The 22,819-nt window shown below is 42.6% G+C and overlaps 1 protein-coding gene across 2 annotated transcripts in view; it reads left to right on the top strand.

Moving 5' to 3' along the window:
• ADK (adenosine kinase) overlaps nucleotides 1-22,594 on the top strand; it is a 256,903-nt gene extending 234,309 nt beyond the window's left edge. For both annotated transcript variants that reach the window (XM_034435402.3, XM_034435404.3), the window contains exon 11: nucleotides 21,620-22,594. In XM_034435402.3, coding sequence (XP_034291293.3) covers nucleotides 21,620-21,744 — 125 coding nt within the window. In that variant the 3' untranslated portion in view covers nucleotides 21,745-22,594. The remainder of the gene's footprint in view (nucleotides 1-21,619) is intronic.
• Nucleotides 22,595-22,819: the final 225 nt, after the last annotated feature.

The raw sequence follows: 22,819 nt of genomic DNA, 5'->3' as shown, positions 1-22,819 counted from the left end.
CTTCTTCCTCCTCCTCTCTCTCCCTCCTTCTCTTGACCATAGGACGGTTGGTTGAAGTTATCCTAAAAGCATTTACCTGTATTATCAGATGATGAGCTCATTCTATTCCCTAAGCATTGTATCAAGGAAAAGACACGATGAGAACCAATTGGGGAGATGGAATCATAGATCCCCCATTCTTCTCATGTTAGGCTCGTCCCTGTCTCAGATGCTTTGATCTTGGTCTGTACAGCATTAGCTATTATCTTTCCATCTCCACTCCAGGTTTAAAAGTTTAAGAAATCTGACAAAACTATGCTTGAGGAACTAACTTCTGAGTGGAACTGAGACAATGGTGAATCCAAATTCCATTACTACCAGTTCTGTGGGCATGGCCCACCCTACTCCAGGGGAAGGATACTGCAAAATCCCCATTCCCTCCCCACTCCTGGGGGAAGGATATTGCAAAATCTCTATTCCCACCCCATTCTGGGACCAGCCAGAGGTGGTATTTGCCGGTTCTCCGAACTGCTCAAACTTTCCGCTACCGGTTCTCCAGAACCTGTCAGAACCTGCTGGATTTCACCCCTGAACTGAGAAGCTCTCTTCCATACATCTAGGCATTTTTGATCCCTCAAAAGCATTGTTTGAGGTTACAATTAGAAAAGGCTAAAGCCAGACAAGGAGTTGGGATTGATTTCTAAATATGTTCTGTTCTGAATGCATTTTCAGCCAAACTCCATCCTGGAGGTAAACAGTAGGAGGCTTCCTAATGGACTTGCGAAATTTGTGTAGCTTACGGAGAGCTGACCTCTCTAGATCCAACTTCCAAAGGACAATATTTACATAGCATTAACAGATGGAAAGCAACAATTTTACATAAAGGGCACCGAGTGTAGCAGAGAAAATCTACCTAGTTCTGTGTACTTGCGTCTGAATATTTTGCTGGCAACCAAATAGGTGTTTTGTTTTGTTTTTTGTTTTTTTTTTAAGAATGAATATTTGGAGGGTTGGACTGTTTGGAAAAGAAGAGAATTGCTGGAACAAATTCTCCATTCTTCCTTTGTGTGAGGCGGACTCAGGAGAAAGAACTGTCTCTACATTTCAGGGATGGCACAGAAAGAAAGTTAAGCAGGAGAGCTAGAGAGAAAAAGTTCTGGCAGATTGTGCGTGAGAGGGTAAAACTTGGTGAGGACCGGCCGCATCCTGAGTAAGAACTAAAAGTAGAGACAGAAATATGCCTCGTCTAACAGGATGTCTGAGGACAACATTGCCTCCATCACGAGTTGCAAACCTAAAACTTATTTCCTGCATTTAACCACAAGTTTCTGATCTTTGAAAAACCCAGACAGATTAGGAGAAATAATAGGAGAAAAAAATCTTGATTATAGGAAAACATGATTGAACCAAGCAGAAGTCAAGAAATGGAAAGTGTAGCAAAGCCACCAAGGTTGGTGATTTTAATTCTAGAATAAACAATTGAATTTCTTTACTGCTAATAGACCTTGTGGACTTCAACTTCCAGCTATGTGGGGAGACCAGTTTCACTTAATCACTGTGTGACTAACTTAACAACTGCAATGATTCACTTAACAACAGTGCCAAGAAAGATCGTAAAATGGGGCAAAACTCATTTAACAAATGTCTCACGGAGCAACAGAAACTTTGGGCTCAATTGTGGTCGTAATTTGAGGACTACCTGTATTTTGCTGCCTGGAAACCCAAGTTGAACAAAAACGAGTAACTGTTTTCTCGAGCAGATTCCCGTCAATCCTCCACTTCCTTCTCATGCACAAAATCTAATCTATAGCATAATAATGGAAATAATTTTTTTTCTCTCTCGCCATCCGGTAGATGGTTTATTAGGAATTTTAGTGGCAGGTTTGGGGCTGATGTAATTTGAGGAAAGCAAAATTTAGTTGGAGATACGTTAAAGGGGGATAGAGCTGGCTATAACTGACTGCATCTAATTTGTCCCCCTGCTGCTGCATATCTGTTCTTCCAAATATACCAATTTCCAAAGAACTAGTAAATTTTAGGAGCAATAGAAGAACAGAATTACAGAACAACAGCGTTGGAAGGGATCTTGGAAGTCTTCTAGTCCAACCTTCTGTTCAAGCAGTAAACCCTATACCCGTGATGGAGAACCTATGGCACGCGTGCCATAGGTGGCAAGCGTAGCCATATCGGTGGGCATGCGAGCTTAGCTCCGGTGTGCATGCGCATGCCGGCCAGCTGATTTTTAGGCCCACCAGAAGTAGGGAAACAGACTGTTTCTGCCTCCGGAGGGCCTCCGGAGAGGATGGTGGGAAAGGCCATTTTCACCCTCCCCAGACTCCTAGAAAGGCTCTGGAGGCTGGGGAGAGCAAAAAACGGGCCTACGGTTCCATCGCGTGCCAGGAGTGGCGGGGGGTTGTGCACGCATGTGCGGGGGCAGGGTGCATAGAATTATGGGTGTGGGCACGCACGCGACCCCCGCACTCCCCCCGCTCCTGGCACGCAATGGCAAAAAGGTTAGCCATCACTGCCCTATACTATTTCAGGCAAATGGACGTCTAGTCTCCTCTTAATAACCTCCGGTGTTGGAGCACCTAACAACTTCAGGAGGCAGGCTGTTCCACTGGTTAATTGTTCAGACTGACAGGAAATTTCTCCTTAGTTCTAGGTTGCTTCTCTCCTTGATTAGTTTTCACCTATTAGTTTCTTGTCCTGCTTTCAATTGGAGAATAGATCGATCCATTCTTTTTTGTGGCAGCCCCTTAGATATTGGAACACTGCTATCATGTCATGTCATACAATATTTGGAAAATGAATGGCAGAACATTCCAAAACAGCCTCTACTTCCTCAAAAATTCATAGGCACATAATTTTTGCCTTCATCCCACCTCCATTTTGTTACTTTATTTATAACACCCATTCCAGCATATTCCCACCAAGAATTCTCATGATGAGTGACAGCTATCAGGGCCATCTGGAAAGAAGCCCATTTTTTTCACAGAAAATATATCCTCTTCCAATAGGATGACCACCATCTCTTGATCTTCTGCTGATCAATCGTTTCTCTCTCTGTTTGAACATAATTTCAGGTTGTTGGGTTTTTTTTAACCTTTGACTCCAAGCCATTATCATAATTAGATGTAATATTGCTAAGAAAATAAATCTAAGCCCCAAATGTTGGGCTCAATTGTGATAAGATCTCCCCACCTATTGGATAACCTCAACTTTACTTCAAGAAACCTGAATTTCATGATAATAACCAGCAAATAAAGAAATGTACAATATTGTTCTATTTTATATTTTGGTAGAGAGACAAAAACAAGGGCAATGCCAAGTAAGATACCTCTAGCTTTTTTTCCCCCAAGCCTTAGGAAGTTTTATGGAATAAAAAAACACGACAGTAAGACGATCATCATAATTAAAATACCTGTCACAGATTATTTCCCTCACCTCCTATCCTAATTTCCCTATCCCCTAGGATAAATCTGGTTTTCGCCTTCACCATCTGACAGCTGTAAAATATGCGCCTCAGATGATTGCTAGAGTAACTTCATTGTTTAAAAAAAGATAGCTGATTTTCTGAAACTCCATTGCTTTATGAATGGTGCCTTGTGAAATCTTTATAAATGAAGCAGAGTGAAAAATAAAGACTGTTGAGGTGAAGAATGTTTTAGCTATTGCCTCTTTCCTTCCAGCCGAAGATAAGTGTAAAAGAGATTAGCTCCACACGGGTGTCTGGTTTAACCCTTACTATCTCTTCTTGCAATTTGGTAAGAGACAGAGGAAAGAAAATTCTATTTTCAGTTCCTCAGCCTTTTGATTGACAGCTACCCCAAGGAGGAGGAGGAAGAGAGTTCTAACATAAATTAGACAGATTTCCCTCTTATTGTATTAGAAAAATTATTCTTTGTATAAAGAGATGTTTTGACTGCCTTACAGGTTTTGATCTAGTTATAATGGTGAGTATCAGCTTTTTGAATATTGCAGACATGTTTTCAAATACTAAGTGGGACCCGTAAACACAAAACATACCTTTGTGTCCTGACACGCTAGCTGGCGAATGTTCAATAGCAAATTATACCATAGTGACCTTTGCTCTTTCATATGCACATAATTTCAAAATATTTTTCACATTCTCCAATATGAAAAAAGAAAACCACTATGTAAGGCAAAGACGATCTTAATTCTATTTCTTCTTCCTGATTCTCCAAATCTCTCTATTTTTTTCATGAATCCTTCTCTATCTTCTTTCTCATGCTCTAGAACAGCAATGACAAACCCTTCGGGCTGAGCTTGTCAAAAATTCAGAAAATGCCTAATTAGATTTTGTTGGTCTCTCTTTCTCTTTCTCTCCCTCTGGATGGGAATTCTGGATGATGAAGTCCACAAATCTTAAAGTTACCAAATTTGGAGACCCCTGCTTTAAAATAATAACTAAGATGTGTTTGTTCTCCAGGAGATTTTCAAAACAAACATTTCCACAGGGATCTTGACAATCACTTAAATATGAGCCAGCCGTGTGCAGCAACTGCCAAAAAAGCCAACACAGTTCTAGGCTGCATAAACAGAAGGATAGAATCAAGATCACGTGAAGTGTTAATATCATTTGATAATGCCTTGGTAAGGCCACACTTGGAATACTGCATTCAGTTTTGGTCGCCACGATGTAAAAAAGATGTTTAGACTCTAGAAAGAGTGCAGAAAAGAGCAACAAAGATGATTAGGGGCCTGGAGGATAAAACATATAAAGAACCCTTGCTGGAACTGGATATGTCTAGTCTTATGAAAAGAAGGACTAGGGGAGATATGATAGCAGTCTTCCAATATCTTAGGGGCTGCCCCAAAGAAGAGGGAGTCAAGCTATTCTCCAAAGCACCTGAGGGCAGGACAAGAAGCAACGGATGGAAACTAATCAAGGAGAGAAGCAACTTAGAATTTAGGAGAAATTTCCTGACAGTTAGAACAATTCATCCATGGAACAACTTGCCTCCAGAAGTTGTGAATGCTCCAACACTGGAAGTTTTTAAGAAGAGATTAGATAACCATTTGTCTGAAGTGGTGTAGGGTTTCCTGCCTAAGCAGGGGGTTGGACTAGAAGACCTCTATGGTCCCTGAGGTTATTCTAGGGCCAAAAATGCCATTAATTGTTGCCTTTTCTACTTACGTGTCTGCGTGTTTGAAAATATATTATTCACAACTAGAAGACATTCTTGTAATCCTTTGATTTTATACTGTTTTTATGGTTTATGTTTGTCCTCCTCCAGGAAGGCTAGGAATAGCTAGGCAAACTGTAATGAATGCACTGAATGGGTTGCAAAAAAAAAAAGAAAGAAAATGTGGTGGAATTGAATTTGATTATGAAATAAGTAATAGCCAGCACGTGGGGTGTTTGATAAGCAGTGCACTCATGGGTTTCTTTCACTCTCAAGAGATGAAAAATATAGATATGGAGTAAAAATTATTGACACTTGGTAGGCTGTTTGTTCCAGCTTCTGAGTCTCCCGCGGAGGTATTTTTATAACAGCCGCATCAATGGGTCTTTTTCCCCAGCTCTTTAGATTTAACGGAGTCGAATCAATTTCTACCCCGGCTTCAAGGAGCTGTTACAGAACAAGCGAAACATCCTAATCAAGCCGTGGATGTGTTTCCTCAAACTTCACATTGATTTTTACTTGGTTTGAGGGAAGCAGGTCTTTAGCCTAGCATCAAGGTAGATGAGCAGAGCTGCAGAGGTTTTTTTGTTTTGTTTTGCTTTGTTTTCATTGCCATCTGTCTTAAATGGGGAAGATTCAGCAAAAGCTGCAGGAAGATATAAATCAGAAGGGCTGAAATCGAAGCCCTTAAAACAGAGAGCTCTTAAGAAACGGTAAGGAGGACGAAGTAGAAAATGTCTTCACATGAGGCTGTTGCTTTTCCAGTGTGCTTTTCTAGGGAGCCCAGGTCGCAATAGAACAGGGGTGTCCAACTCAAGGCCCACGGATTGGATCTGGCCCCCACGCACACACCCCAAGCTCCGTTTTTGCTGGCAGAGGGCGGCAGGAGGTTGTCGCGGCCAAAAATGGTGCACGTGAGCCACCACAGATGCCCCCAGCACGACTGACATCAAGCTGGACACGTCCACCCTGGCCAAGCCCCACCCCCAGGTCAAACACAATCCTGATGCAGCCCTCAATGAAATTGAGTTTGACACCCCTCCAATAGAGGTTCAGAACCTTTCATTTGTTAAACAAATTTACATAGCTGCCACATCGGTGATTCCTGGCGGCTTACAACATTTTTTTAAAATAAATTCACCGTGTAATAAAAGTTGCACTTGACCAGGGCTTAACAACTAAAATATTTTTCCTGGATTCACACAAAAATAGAATAGAATAGAATAGAATTCTTTATTCTTTAATCTATTAAAGAATATTTAATTTATTCTTCTTTGTGATTGGACACCCAAGGAATTTGTCTTGGTGCATGTGCTCTCGGTATACATAAAAGAAAAGATACGTTCATCAAGAATCCTAAGGTACAACACTTAATGATAGCCATAGGGTACAAATAAGCAATCAGGAAACAATATCAATATAAATCGTAAGGATACAAGCAACAAAATTACAGTCATACAGTCATAATTGGAAGGAGATGGTTTACAAACCACAGTTGCACCCAAAGTCAAAATTAAAACTGCATTTCCCTTTGTTTCATCAGCTCAGCTCAGGAATAGAAAGCAGCCCAGATTAGGAGCTTGAGATGAATCGTGAAAGTGGAGTAACTTTTAATGCATATGGATTCTCCTGGTTGATTTTTATTCTAAGCGGAAGTGGGGACTTAAGAGCAATGGGGCAAAGCAAGAAAGAGGGACAGAAAGAGGAACAGGAGAGGAGCAACCAAAAAAAAGAGTATTTACAGGAGCCGAAACAATATAGGATCTGATGCCTGGTTTGCAAACTATTTTTATGTGAATCTAGGGAATGTTGCCGTGATTGGACAGCCATTTGTCCGGAATGGTATAAGGCAGGGGTCAGCAACCTGCGGCTCTGGAGCCGCATGTGGCTCTTTCACCCCTCTGCTGTGGCTCCCTGTCACTCAAAATATGCATCACAACCGCCAATGTGTGACACCCACCAGCCCATGATTTATTGAGCTTTTCAACTCCCGGTAGGCCAACCATGGATAAACCCAAGAAAAGAAAAGTTTCAGAAGAAAACAGAACATTTAATTCAACTACATATGCTCGTTTTGTGGCTGCTCAAAAAATAGTCAGGCACGGAAAGGGTTTTGTGGCTCCCGGTGTTTTTTTTTTTTCTGTGGGAAACGGGTCCAAATGGCTCTTTGAGTGTTTAAGGTTGCAGACCCCTGGTATAAGGACTGCATGGGCAGAGAATTGGACTAGAAAACCTCCAAGGTCCTTTCCAGGCCCAGGATTCTATGATCAGCTCTTGCCAAGTGCAACTTGTGAGCCTCTATTGTGAACATGTTCACACCAGAGCCTCCCAGAAAAGCAACTCTACTAATTCACACATCGCCATACTTCTGACTTCCAAATCTTTATTGGACATGCCGATACTTCCAGCACTCCATTATCAGCAGTGGCAGAAATCCCTCTGGAAGGCAAATGTAGTTGAAAACCAATGCCCTCCTTGGCGTTCTTTGTCTTCTTCGGTCCTCAGAGTCTGCTAGCCCTAAAGATAGATGTTTCATTTCATTATTACCGCCGGTAGCTGTTAATGAGACTCGTCCTTGGTGAACTTGGCTAATTCCTTTTCAAAGCAATCTTAAACTGATTGGCATGAACGCATCCTACCAGCTCATGATGCACACAGCGGTTAATCACGCAATGTGTTGTGGCTCCGTTACCTGAGCCTGTGTCATCAGCAGGAGAGGACTCCAAGAGTGAAGGAGAGGAGTTGGCAAGGCCTCCCTCTCCAGGACCCTCCTCTCTGGCAATGCTTCCGGTGTCCACCGAAGGGCAAGAGATAGGGCCGGGGCCAAGCACGTCCACGCAGCCACAGGTGGACAGTGATGAGGGTAATGAGTCTTGGCTGGATCCACGCCAGCGTCGCAGAGATAAGCGTGCGCAACAGAAGAAAAGGCGTGCCCGAGATTAGGCTGAGTCACTGGACCACACCCCACAAGGTATAAAAGGGAGTGTGGTGGCCCGTCAAGCCTTGTGAAAGCTTCCACGCCATTCTGCATTGCCGGACTTTTTGCTATAGACTTTGCTGGATTATCTCTGGACTTGATTGACTCCGTAATTATTGAGCTGTTTCTTTTGATGTACCAGGAGTGGGGAGAAGTTATCTCTCCTCTTCGTAAATAATAAACTCTTGGCAGGCAGCCACTAGGTTGTTGCCAAGTTCCGTTATCATAAGGAAAAGGATTTTGCCGGCTGGTTTGGTCTTTAACTCTTGAACGTCTGTTGGTGTGTGTGTGCGTGTGGGACGGGGACAGAACACAATGTTACTTGCCCCGAATCTGAGTGTTGGAAAACCACGGAAGCTTTTCTCTTTCACACATCCAGGTCTGTGGCAGAAACAAGATGGCCATCTTGTCAAAGATGTCATTGTGCAGGTGAAGGGTAAAGAGAGAAAACTGTGCCCCCGTATTCTCTGTCCGGCCCTATGCTTCTGCTTTGCTTGTTTTCCAGAGTTGCTTCTAACAAAGGTTCTCAAGAAGATCCGTCTCGGAGTGGCTTGAGTGATAGATTCGGTCAGTAGCTAAAGGAGAAAAGAAGTCCTTGGTGCTCTCTGAGCTTGGTTGTTTTCTTGCAGACGTTTCATTACCCAGCTATGTAATGTGATCAGTGCTCGAAGGAAGTGAGGTTTGCTCTCTGTTTATATATAAGTGGCTTTCCACATCCATGTGTTGGTGATTCTTGGTGGTTCCTTGATTACGTTGTTGTTTACTGTTGGATTTGTTCGTCTGAGTTGGTGTTTCCGTGATTGGGGTGTTTTTTACGGCTTGGTTGTTGGTCTAGTGCAGGGGTCTCCAATCTTGGTAACTTTAAGCCTGGCGGACTTCAACTCCCAGAATTCCCCAGCCAGCTTTGGAGACCCCTGGCCTAGTATTCATTTGGGTGTTGATTGCTGGTGAGGAGATGTTTTTGCTCTTTTTTTGTTTCCTTTTTTAGCTTTTTGATTTATCTTTTTGTCCCATCCGTAACAATGCCTCAGTCAAGAAATCCGTCTTTTAATAAAACAGACCCCCCCAAAGACAAACACAACTCTGATGCAGCCCTCAATGAAATCAAGTTTGACACCCCTGATATCGACAGACAGATACACACACAGAGACACACACACACACAGGGGGAAATGTCCCAGGGAGCTTCTGTACTCTTGAAAAAATGTTGAACCTGTCCTCACCTGTAGGAAATAGGGTTGAATGGCTGGATATGCTACTGGCCCCAGATTCTGTTCAGAATTTACCAATTTACTCTGTGGGTCTGATGCAGAAAGTGCGTGGTATGTCTGTTAGTACAAAATTAAAGTCTAGTTTATTCTTGAAAGGCTCTCTGAATTAAACAAGCTTCCATCCCCAGGTAACCGTGCTTTCTTTTTAAGAAAGCAAATCCCTTGCAAACCTTGATTGTCGCCTGCTACAGAGTTAAGATCCTAGTATCATCTTTGGGAAGCCTTCTTTTTCGCGTCTTCCTCGGTTGTGATTGTGAGTCATCTGGCGAGAGCCCTGTGTGTCAGCTTTGCCCAAAAGCAAACTGAAATTGACTAGCCTTTGGGCATTCCCATCAGCCACGCGATATTTCAGGAAAAAGTGCAGTATTATTGACAACGAGCTGGGCAGTGACTGAATATAACAGCAGGGTCTCTGTAAATAACACGTCGCTGGCTGCGCTGAGCAGCTGCTGGGCTTGAACATAAAAAGCCAGCGAGTGCATTAAAAGGTAGCGCAGTCCTTCCCTTTTTAAAATATCCTCCTGCTTTAAAAAAAAATCTTATTTTACGACTCAAATCATTCTGATATATTTCCTGCACACGAAGCTAGAGCTACGGGTCCTGGAGCAGGAAAGCAATTTCTTAGCTTTCAACAAACGAACCTAAGGAAGCAAAATCAAAGGTGCAGGAACAAAATGTACAGTTTTGGGGAAAGGTTCTTTATTAAAAACAGGCAGGCCCCCACAGCTTTCTTTTCAGCGGAGCCTCGTTTATTTGTGGCTTTAAAAAAAAAGAAAATACTTCGCTATTTATGTGGGTTAAGAAGAAATTACTTTGCTATTCTTATTTTGACTTCTGAAGGAAAGTCTTTTGACTGAAATAACAAAAGAGTTTTTAGCTCCAAAGTTTAGACAATTGCCAAGGCTTATTTTAATTTTATTTAAAGACTAAAATGGTATAATTTAAAACATCTGAACATTTTTATTCAGCACAAAACACCGATGCTCCTTTTAGCATATTTTTAGATGTATGTATGTAGCTTCCAGATGGGAAAAAAAAAAGACAGAAATACCACTTTCTCCCGATTCCCAGTGACTGTTAAGTCAATTTTGTTGTACAGGTAGTCCTCAAATTACAACAGGTCATTTAGTGACTGTTCGAACTTATGACCGCACTGAAAAAAGTGGCTGATGACCATTTTTCACATTTATGACCATTGCAGCATCCCCATGGTCACATGATTTACATGCAGATGCTTGACAACTGATTCATATTTATGACGGTTGCAGTGTCCCGGGGTCACGTGATTCCCTTTTTGTGATCTGACGAGCAAAGCCACCTTCGCGGTGTTACTAATTCAACAACTGCAGTGATTCGCTTAACCAAGGTGTAATATATTGTTATAAAATGGGTGTCTTGTTTGAAAATTTCAGTGGCACTATCCTGTGGCGAATTTGTGGGTTTCAAAACAAAAACGAATACAATACATCGAGGGAACTAGGTGCATAAAATTACTTTTAGCCAGCATGGCGAGCTGCTTAGATAGCTAACACAGCATCAATTCTTTTATGGATATGAGCATCAACAAAGAGTCATCCATCCATCCATCCATCCACCCATCCACCAATCTACCTGGTTTGTACCAGGGGTGAAATGCTCCCAGTTCGGACCGGATCGCCCGATCCGGTAGCGATGGCGGCGGGTGGTTCGGAGAACTGGTAGCAAAAATCCCTGCACACACCCCCATGCCCAGCTGAGCCACACGATCATCAGAGGCTTTTTTTTACTTTTAAAGGCATTTTTTCTACAACCCCTTCGGCCGAAAAAATGCTTTTAAAAGTTAAAAAAAAAGCCTGATGATCGCGCGAGGTTGTAGGAAAAAGATGCCTTTAAAAGCCTCTGGCGATCCCAGCTGAGTTGCCTGATCCTCAGAGGCTTCTAAAAGCATTTTTTTTCCCGCAACCTCTTAAGGTTGTAGAAAAAATGCTTTTAAAAGTTAAAAAAAAAAGCCTGATGATCGCGTGAGGTTGTAGGAAAAAAATGCCTTTAAAAGCCTCTGGCGATCCCAGCTGAGTTGCCTGATCCTCAGAGGCTTTTAAAAGCATTTTTTTTCCCGCAACCTTTTAAGGTTGTAGAAAAAATGCTTTTAAAAGTTTAAAAAAAAAAGATTGGCCACGCCCACCCAGTCACATTGTCCCCCCCACCAAGCCACGCCCACAGAACCGGTAGTAACAAATTTTAGATTTCACCCCTGGTTTGTACAATGACTTTTTCTTCAACTCACTGTGGATTTCCTCTTGTGGGGGTCCAGAATCTGCCTGGGGATCTCTTATGTGAATGTAGGTAGTCCTTGACTTACAACAGTTCGCTTAGCGACCATTCGAAGTTACAATGACACTGAAAAAAGTGACTTACAACCATTTTTCATCCTTCTGGCCATCGCAGCATCGCAGGGTTATGTGATTTACATTCAGATGCTTGGCAAGTGGTTTATGTTTATGACGGTCACAGCATCCCGGGGTCACATGATCCCCTTCGGCGACCTTCTGACAATCAAAGTCAACAGGGAAGCCAGATCCACTTAACATCCGGGTCAGTAATTTAACAATTGCAATGATTCACTTAACCAATGTGGCAAGAAAAGTCGTAAAATGGGACAAAACTCGGTTAACAAATTTCTCACTTAGCAATATAAATTCTGGACTCAATTGTGGTCGTAAATCAAGAACTACCTGTAATCTGATAGATCGTAATTGTTGTCTCACCGCTGATTAAGGGAGATAAGTAGGGCTATGTCTAAATAGATCTCAGCCTACAATGACTGAGGTGGCCCCACCTGACCATGGGCCTTTGGGGTCAATAGCAGCAAAAACTTTACTGTAAATATGTCCAAGTCCTTGGAGGATGATTCTGACGTCAACCCGCTTTTCTTGTTTTTAAACCTAGCATATTCAGAGACTGCGAGGTGGACTTTTTTTCCTTGGGTGACCAGGGTGGCAGGCTTCCAACCGATGCCCTAATTAAATCATGAGCCTCAAGCCAAGTTTCAAAAGAAATCCAGTTATTTATTAGGAGCGCCATGTTGGCACGAACCAACTCTGACCTCACTTCGCGCCTTGGCTCTGACCCTGTTCCCCCCTTCCCCCCAAAGTGTGTCATTAGTCACATTCCCCAACGAAGCAATTTTGCGGGCTGTAGAAGTCACTCCCTTCTGCCACTGTGGGTCTCCTTGGAGATGGCCTTGACAATCGCAGGCTAGAATGTGCTTTGTTTTGACTGATGTACAAGTTCCTTGATGCAGCTGCGAGGCTCGGTTCCCCATCCCCCTGCCTATGGTAACTCGAGAGCAAGTCAAGAATGCTTCGCGAGTTGACACAGGGCTGATTTTATTATTTACTTTTTAAAAATACCATGTTCGCAGAAAACAGTCCACATTGTTAAGTAACTGTGTAAAATCTAAAGGTCCCAGAAACAAAATTAGTGGATTTTTTTTTCTGCTGCCATGATTTAGTGAGTTTACAGCACGGAGCCATATATGGCTGAAGATTTTTTTTTTTTTTAAATCAAAGATAGCAGTCTTTTTAAAAATTTTGATATCACATCAGGAAGATCAAGCATGAATAGTGCTAGAAGATGAGGAAAACACTGCTAAAATTTTTATCGTTATCAGATAATTATTTTTAGCTTAATTACTACAGAATGTAAAAGATTTTAATTAAAAATTGCTGAATATGGTGGCAGATATAAAAGAAAATCAACTCCAATTAACTGAACAAAGGGTGGAAATACAGGGAGATCTCCCAGGACAAAAGACTTGCATTATCTGGACAAAGTCACAAAAAAGTTGCACCCACATCCTGGCCAAACAGATTCTAGAACCCTGGTCCTTGGGTGGAGAACAGATGTATCATCAAAAGGATTCACTTACAAGCATTGCTGCTGACTATTGCTGCAGAAAATCATTCGTGTCCTTGATGCTTGGTGAGCTCTGCTGATTACCACTCAACTTTCAGATACAATTCAAGGGGTTAGTTGTCACCTATAAAATAAAGCAAAGAACCAGGAACATCCACTGAGTTCAAAGCACTGAAGAGTTTATTACTGCTGCCTAAACACAAGATCCTGATAAACTAATGGTCAAAGCTAAATTGAATTCATCGGGGGGGGGCTGGACTTACTGTAGATCTCTTGTGGGAAAGCAAAGATTCTAAACTTATGACACCTTTAACTCCGCCATCAGCTCAGCCTGCTCAACTCTTACTTCAAGACTTTTATGTCATAGGGCCATGATGGCGAACCTATGGCACAGGTGCCACAGGTGGCACGCAGAACCATCTCTGAGGGCACGCGAGCCGTCATCCTAGGTCAGCTCCACCACACATGCGCACTTGCCTCCCGCCGGCCAGCTGACTGGTCTGCAGAGATGCACGCGCATGTGCAGAGGGGACTGGGATGGGGGGTCGTGCGTGCATACAAGGGGGGCCGGGGAGATGCAGCACACACACACCCATGCCCCATTTTGGGCCTAGCAGGCCTCCGTGAAACCTCCTGGACCAAAAACAGGCCAGGGGTGCGCGGGGGGTGGGGTGCACACATGTCTGGAGGCATGAGCTTAAATGGACTCCAGAGGATGGTAGAGGACAGGAAGGCCTGGAGGAACGTTGTCCATGGGGTCGCGATGGGTTGGACACAACTTCACGATTAACAATAACAACAAAGCTATTCCTGGCAGATGCTGTATGTGCTTTAGATCATGTTCTGTTCCTTGAACCTAGAACTCTGCACAGCTCCTGGTCTGGCTCCCCTCCCTCTGATTAGAACAAAGCAAGTTCAGATTGAATTGGGAGCTTTTCAAAACAGTATCTTTGTACTGTTCTTCATCCTACCAAGGAACAGTTGGAAGACTTAAGGGAATTGGGTTTGGAGGTACCCTTCTCTGTTGATGGTTTTACTCCCATCTTTTCAACGACAAAGTGGTTATGGTGGATTTGATCCCTTGGGAATCCCACATCTTGTCTCCCCTGTTAATTAAATCTCTCTGAAGCTATTGAGAAGGAGGATCATTTGTTGGCTTGGACCTAGTTGTCATCAGTACCCTGATGAAGCACTTCTCCTTTCCAATAGACTTGGCGTTGTGTAATCCTTGGCCCGCAATCTGCAAGTTGGCTGTCTCATTCCCTGTTAACATAACTCCAGCATGCCGGCAACAATTACAATTTAACATTGTCAGGAGCAAAGAAATTAACCAAATACACCCATCAACGTTACAAATACTCTCTAATATCCGACACTTCCCTTCCCACTCTTTAGATCTGCCTGGGTGAATTTGAAGTATGTGTCATCAAATTTGCTATGATGCTAAATTTGAGAGAGCTTTGCAGTTTATTATATCCAGCTATGAAACACTGAGCTGGTTCCAGCTGTAGGAACTTGTTGATGTTGCAAGCATCCGCAGGGGAATTTTACAGCTCAGTTTCTACCATTCCTAGGCTGTATATGTGACTAGCCAGATCTAGTTGCTTCAAAGGTATCTTGTATTGAACAGATCTACTTACAGGTGCCCTCTTCTACCGATGCCTGTTCAAATCTCAATCCATATGGATACCCCGAAGCCACAGGATCAGTTAGGACTCATAAAGGAAATAAGCATAGTCTTATGGCCCTTCACGGCCAACTCTTTATTTCTTCCACATTCCACAAGCTCTCTTCAGTTACGCAGTTCGACATCATCAAAGCCACCAGATATCTGGAGGGTGAGAAGCTGAGCCCGGATTACCAGTCGCATTCTCTCTTTAAGGATCAGCTTTATTCAGTGGAGATCCTCCTTTATTCAGTGGAGATCCTCTTGGACGGCCACTTAAAGTCTTTTTCTTAGCACCTTTACCCAGTGGTGAAATGCTCCAAAGTCTGATACCGGTTTGTTGCGTGCGCATGCATGGTGCGCGCCAAATGCGCCCTTCATCCGCAGGCGCTACCGCACAGCGCTGAAAAAGGAGGCTTAAGAAGCCTTTTCCAAGGTAAGTAGAACGGCGGGGGGGGAAACAACTGTGCCGCATGATTTAGATTCGCTAGAAAGCAGGATTTTCTACTTTCTAGCAAACATAAATCATGCGGCACAGCTGATTATGGGAAATACCGGTTCGGACGAACTGGTAGCTGTTATTACTACCGGTTCAGGTGAACCAGTCCACACCGGTAGCCTTTCACCCCTGCCTTTACCTATTCAGAGACTCCTTCACTGGTTACTTCCAAGCTTTGAGGCGCCTTGGTAGTACAGTGGTTTAATGCACCCTGTTATTAAGCTGCCTGCAATACTGCAGGTTCGAATCTTACCAGGCTCAAGGTTGACTCAGCCTTCCATCCTTTCTAAGGTAGGTTAAATGAGGACCCAGTTTGTGGGGGCAATAAGCTGACTTTGTATAAATATACAAAAGTATGAAGGCTATTGCTGAGCACATTGTAAGCCGCCCTGAGTCTCCAGAGAAGGGCGGCATATAAATCAAATTAAAAAAAAAAAAAAAGCTAGGCTTTTGAAATGCCATCTTTAACATGGTCCAAAACACTGAGATTTTTGTGGCATTTTCTCCCCTGGAGTATTTTTTTTTTCCCCTGCCTGGCCATTTCTGCCCATTTTCATCTCTTTGGCGCTTGAATGTTTTCCATTGAAGGCAACTATCTTCTGTATACATTCCTAAATCTTTGTACTTATATAGGTAGTCCTCAATTTACAACCATTCGTTTAGTGACCATTTGAAGTTACAATGGCACTGAAAAAAAAGTGTCTTATGACAGTTCTTCACGCTTAGGACAGTTGCAGCATCCCCAGGGTCACGTGATCAAAACTCAAGACGCTTGTCAACTGGCAAGTATTTATGACAGATCACATGATCTGCTTTTGTGGCCTTCTGACAGGCAAAGTCAACGAGGAAGCCAAATTGATTTAACAGCCCTGTTGCTAATTTAACAGCTGCCATGATTCACTTAACAGCTGTGGCAAGGAAGGTCATAAAATGTGGCAAAACTCACTTGGTAACTGTCTTGCTTAGCAAACAGGAATTCCGGGCTTAATTGTGGCCATAAGTCAAGGACTACCTGTATATGACTACCTATTTATGGAATTCGAAAAAAAAAAGTTTGCTATCCATCAGCCACCCGGTAACAACTTTCCAGATGACCTACACGATACATGAAATCGAATTTTAAGCAATCGTATGGAACGATAAAGACAAACCGTATTTCTTCTCATTGTTTGGCGTTTCTTGGAGATGGAGAAAACCAAACTTTCAATCATCAGAAGCCATTTGCTTTCATGAGAACAAAATCTGAACCCTTCAACCTGTGCTAAATCTGCCAGCTTTTTTTTAGTAGGCGAGTTGACAAAACTCCACCTGAATAATAAGAACTTCCAAAACTGCTTCCCTTTTTTATATTAAAGTGAAATTGCCTGGCGTCCTTGTACATTTCTTCTGAAACGATGACATTAATTACCGAAAACTCTGAATGTTCTTAACGTGCATGTCGTGATGATACCTTGCTGTTTTGGCTTCATCAAGCATTTCATCTCTTTGATAGTGAGACTCAAACTGATAGTTACAAAATTAGAACTCGGGGCATCTCCAGGCTAATCCCACCAAAGTTGGTGGATCATACCAGTTGTCAAAATTCTAAGAACATCATCGCTAAAGTACGAGGAGAAAATTTCTTAGTTGTTCACGATTCTAAGCATCTAATTAAAATATACGAGGAACAATCATAGATCTGGGAAAGACTTGTCAAGGAATTCATAATCTGTTTTAAAACGAGGACCAGGTTGAGGGTTGCATTTTAAAAAAGAAGATGAAACCAAGGTGCCCATAACAAAGAGATATTTGATCCGGTATCTTAAAGATCTTATTAAATTAATGAAATGCAATCTAATTGGATACCTCTCCCTATCGTTAACATTTTTTGCTCCTATTTGGGGTCAGTTGAATTATCTAGCACTGGGAAGCAGAATTCATCTGCCCTATTGTAGTCATGGGACTTGAGTGGTGCAGTGACCTAGAGTTAGAGCTTTCGCCTCACAATCAGGAGGCTGTGAGTTCAATCCTAGGTAGCAGCAGGTATTTCTCTCTCTGGGCACAATGAGTAAATACCAGCTGCGAACTCTGTATTGATGACAGGAAGGGCATCCAGCCAGTAAACACTCAGCTCCACTCAGTTGCCCCGACTCCACCCCGATGCAAGGGATTACGGGGTCATTAAAAGACACACACACACCCCAAAAAAATTGTAGTCACGGGATTTAACATATGAGTCTCAGCCATATCACTCCAGTTACGGTTGGTATTCTATATGGGTTTAAATTCATCCTTGGAAGCCTTTGGCATTGAGCCATCCTAATTTCTATCCTTTGTTGATTCTGCAAATTCCTTGGCTTCAGTTTCTCTTTCTATCATCCAAGCAAACTTTGTCCTTTCCCTACAATTAGGTGTTACTTTAAGACCCTTTTGCGCAGGTCTATGTTGATCATCCTTTAAAAAATTGTCTACTAGCTGAGTATATATACTACCATATTTTTTGGAGTATAAGACGCACCTACCTTTTTTAGTGAGGAAAAGAAGAAAAAGAAATCTCCCTCTGCCTCTGCTTCCCAGCAATTTTGCCTCGTTGCAGCAAACAGTAAACAGCCTGCTTTACTTTCATTTTCGTTTTCAGCATAGCTCGATTAGCACAAGGAAAAAAAAATCTGCTCCAGCAACCTCTTTGCAGCAAGCAGCAGAGCCCTGCGCAAAACAGCTGAGAGCAAATCAGCTGAGAGTTGGGAGGCCGATCCAATCAACTTGTGCTAATTAGGCTGTGCTGAAGCTGAAAGGAGCTGTTTTTGCTTGCTGCAAGGAGGTAACTGCTGGGAGGCAGAGGCCAAAGGGTGGGGCCCAGTCAGTAGGTGGGGCTACCAGTGGTGGGATTCAGCCAGTTCGCACCACTTCGGGAGAACTGGTTGTTAACTTTCTAAGCAGTTTGGTGAACTGGTTGTTGGAAGAAATCATTAGGGCTGAGAACCGGTTGTTAAATTATTTGAATCCCACCACTGGGGGCTACATTCGGTGTATAAGACACACCTAAATTTTCACCCCCTTTTAGGGGGGGGAAAGGTGTGTCTTATACTCCGAAAAATATGGTAAATAGGATAGTCATAAAATATATATCATCCCCACTGAAAGAAAATTCCATGGTTTGGAGGGAAAATCATTCGGTGTAAAAGACGCACCTAAATTTTCACCCCCTTTTGGGGGAGGGAAGGTGTGTCTTATACTCCGAAAAATACGGTAATAACGTAAATATAAAAAGTTGAGGCTGTATACATTGGTACCTCAGTACGCATCATTAATTGGTTTCGGGAGGCGTGATGAATACCAAACAATTTTTTCCCATAAAGGAATAATGTAGTGAGTCACAAGGCAGTCGACCCCAACGAGCACTAGCTTGTGCGTTGTGTACCAAACAATGAACTGTGACAAAATTTTCGTGTCAAAATGCGTTGAATACCAAATTTGATGAGTTTCAAAGCATTTGAGTACAAAATTACCACTCTATTATTATCTTATTCTACTGCACTAAAAAGATTTGGAAGTCAATGCTGTTTTTTTTTTCTTTTTCCTTTTCCTCTACACCTTCTCTTCCCTTTTCCCTCCTCTACTTTCCCATCATTTTCATTTGTATTTTGTATTATAATAAACTAATAAAATTCTTTTTTTTAAATAATTTTTGTCCGCTAACTTTGAGGTAAGGAGCACGATTTCATTGCACGTTTTACCCACAGACTTTCTAGTTTCGTCTTTGTTATCTTTTGGTATTCATTTACATTTCTATCATATCAAAAAAAAATAACAGCTTTGCAGTGGCTTTTATGATGTTGTTAGCAGTTTAAATTTTCTCGAAGCACCATTAAGGAGGGTTTTTTAATTTGAGTTGCCTCAAAGAGAAGTGATAAAATGAAGGGAACAATCCGGATTATGGTATTATCCACTCCAAATATGGAATTTTTAAACAGGGTTTCTAACATGGTTGCACAAAGTTACTTGGGAAATAGATGGCAAAAGTGCCTTAGATCTGCCTGGGGAATTCTGGGAGTTGAAGTCCACATGGCTTAAAGCATCCAAGACTGCCTTAGATTACTTCTGAAGCAAAGCTTTGCTCTGACTAGAATAGGAACAGTTGAGCCTAATTCTGATCGTGTCAGAAATAATAAGATATAACGAAACTACTGAAATATATTCTGAGGAGGTTTGAAAATACAACGAGGGGACAGATGTATGCTAATTTATTTCTTCTGATTGGACTTAACTCTTTTGGCCAAAACCTACTGTTAATATAAGGAAGAGAAACCAGGAGCCCTGATGGTGCAGTGGTTAGAATCAGTGGTGAAATCCAATTTTTTTTTACTACCAGTTCTGTGGGCGTGGCTTGGTGGGCGTGGTGTGGCTTGGTGGGCGTGGCAGGGGAAGGATACTGCAAAATCTCCATTCCCACTCCACTCCAGGGGAAGAATACTGCAAAATCCCCATTCCCTCACCACTCCTGGGAGAAGGATACTGCAAAATCCCCATTTCCACCCCACTCCTGGGGGAAGGATACTGCAAAATCCCCATTCCCTCCCCACTCCTGGGGGAAGGATACTGCAAAATCCCCATTTCCACCCCACTCTGGGGCCAGCCAGAGATGGTATTTGCCAGTTCTCCCAACTGCTCAAAATTTCCGCTACAGGTTCTCCAGAACCTGCTGGATTTCACCCCTGGTTTGAATGCAGTATTGCAGGCTAACTCTGCCCACTGCCAGGAGTTCAAGATTGACTCAGCCTTCCATCCTTCCTTCCGAGGTCGGTAAAATGAGGACCCAGATTGTTGGAGGCAGTAAACCTCTTAGAGAGGGCTGTAAAGCACTGTGAAATGCTATCTTGGAAGATTGGTTTTATTTTTAAATTGTGCAGTCTAAGAACAGACATACTTAGCAGTCAGTCACTGTGTGGGTTCTTTTGGCTTCAAACACATTTCATCATTGGTCCATCTAAGAAACCTATTCAGGTGTTGTTAGACCCACAGAAGTTACTTTATCCCATTCTGCAGCATTTTTAGCCAAGGGTATTAAAATACGATATAACGGCAGAGTGGATCTTTATAGTAAAGAAGTCATCAATAAACAGGAAACAGGTGCTCTTTGTTGTATGCTTACAGACGTTTCATTACCAAACTAGGTAACATCATCAGGGCAAGTGAATGTGGAGTTTTCTCCCTGTTTATATACAGTAATTTTGTAGAGGCGTGGTTAAGATGAGCAGGGATTAACACCAGACAAATCAACCAGAAAACAATACCCTAATCAAGGAACTACCAAGGGGAAAATCACACACACACACACACGCGCACACACACACAAACCAACACTGGCAGGGCTCTATATAAACAGAGCTCAAACTCCACACTCTCTGGCATTGATGATGTTCTCTATTAGGGTAATGAAAAGTCTGCCAGCAAGACTGCCAGACTCTGCCAGACTCCACCGTTCAATCCTGAGCTACAAATAATCTCTTCTGTTGGTGTTTCCTTATTATATTAAACAGAACATTTGCATTTAAGACATAATAGAAATGCCTGCGGAACAATACTTCTGGAATTCTTCCTCAACCTTTGACCAGCAGTGGCCATAGGAAGAAGTGTGTGTACGGTTGTGTAGAAGTGTGTATTGCAGAGATCTTCAAACATGCTGGCTTTTAAGACTCGTGGACTTCAACTCCCAGAAATCTTTGAAGTTGAAGTCCACAAGTTGAAGTCCACAAGTCTGGGAGTTGAAGTCCACAAGTCTTAAAGCTGCCATGTTTGGGGACCTCTGGTGTACTGGGAAACACCGGATGAGCTGCTTGTGCTCTCTACACTTTGGGGTAGGAAGACACTAGCAAAAGGAAAAGCCAAATTAAAAAATGGACCCATTTCTGCCACGGAAAGCTGGGTGGCTCAGAAAGTCCCCCAGTTACTCCATTCTAATCTGGCTGGCCACATTACCCAAAGCCTGTGTATGTAGCCAACACGCAGAGATGCACCATAAGGAGAAAGCAAATTAGGCAAACACACGAAAAAAGCTGTCCCTGCCCGCTGGTGGCAAAGAGGTTGGAAGAATCCCAGAAGCCATGCTCTGCAGACTTCCCCTCCCTGGTCATCAGGTGTGCTCAGCTTTTTATGTGTGTGTGTTGTTGTTTTTTTTCTCCTCCCTTTCATCTTGTCCTTCAGGCTTCCTGTCTCAGTTGGTCTATGAGCGGCCGTTGACGGAGTGTATCCGGGCCGGGCACTACGCTGCCAGTGTGATCATCAAGCGTTCCGGTTGCACCTTCCCGGAGAAACCTGACTTCAAATGATACTGACAAGCTGAGGGCTCAACAGGAAATTCTGCCTACTTCCTGTCCCACCCGTGACCCTGCACTGGCGTTTCTGTACTTCTGTTCATTTGGACCTTGGACATCTCTCTTGGATGCCCTTCTGCCTCCATCATCATCATCATCATTTCAGACTGCAAGATCATCCAGGGTGCAGTTTCTGGTGCCCTGTACATCTCACACACACACACAGAGAGAGAGAGAGATCTCAAGGGAATGCCAAAATCCTTCTGGTATCCAATGAAGTTTGGCCGACGCTGCTCGCCTCGGCCAAAAGAGAATTCAGTTGGGAAATAAGTAAACTAACGGTACAAGCTTAAGGGTTGGGCCTTGATCCCTGGTGTGGTTTACTTACCTTCTCAGCTGAATCTTGGTCCTCTTGCAGTAATGAGGAATACAATCATGATTTCCGGGGTGATCCAAGATTGTATGATCTGGGGTAGGAAATTGGGTACGGATTCCTCAGATGAGAGGTAGGACTTTCATTCTTCATGTTAACTTGGATTTCGGCTCAGGAATCTCATTTTCCCAGAACAGGATCTGGATGTTATGATAAGCAAAGCCCATAATAGATATGGGCCGCTTACGAACCCGTGGCAGCATCTCAAAAAAGTATAAATATATTATGTGTAAACCAAGTACAGAAAATTCATGCAGGTTATTTCTTTGGGACATGCCAAAATGTTTTATTTCAACGCACAGTTTTAAGACAATAAGGTACGTCAAATAATGGAAAGATCTTTATTTGTATTACAGTATTCAAGCAACGCATTCTCCAAAGTAATTTACTATGTAATTTGATACTGATAAATAAAGGAATTGTGATACAGGCGTTCTCTGGGGTTTTTAATGCTGCGACGGGATTCTGTTGCAGTAAATAGACTCTTGTAAGAGTAAGTGGGAAGACTATTTGCACTGCAATTCATCAGTGATGCTGATAAAAAATACATAATTTAGAAAGGAGGAAAAAGTATTTAATTAACCCAAACCTATAACCTTTGCCACTATTAGTTTAATAGGCAGGGCATAAAAAAAAATACTGATGATATTGATCCAG

The sequence above is a fragment of the Pantherophis guttatus genome, chromosome 6, assembly GCF_059756535.1.
Source record: "Pantherophis guttatus breed Tessera chromosome 6, ASM5975653v1, whole genome shotgun sequence".
Taxonomy (NCBI): domain Eukaryota; kingdom Metazoa; phylum Chordata; class Lepidosauria; order Squamata; family Colubridae; genus Pantherophis; species Pantherophis guttatus.
Note: the sequence above shows the minus strand (reverse complement) of the source record. Positions and strands in the feature narration are given on the sequence as shown.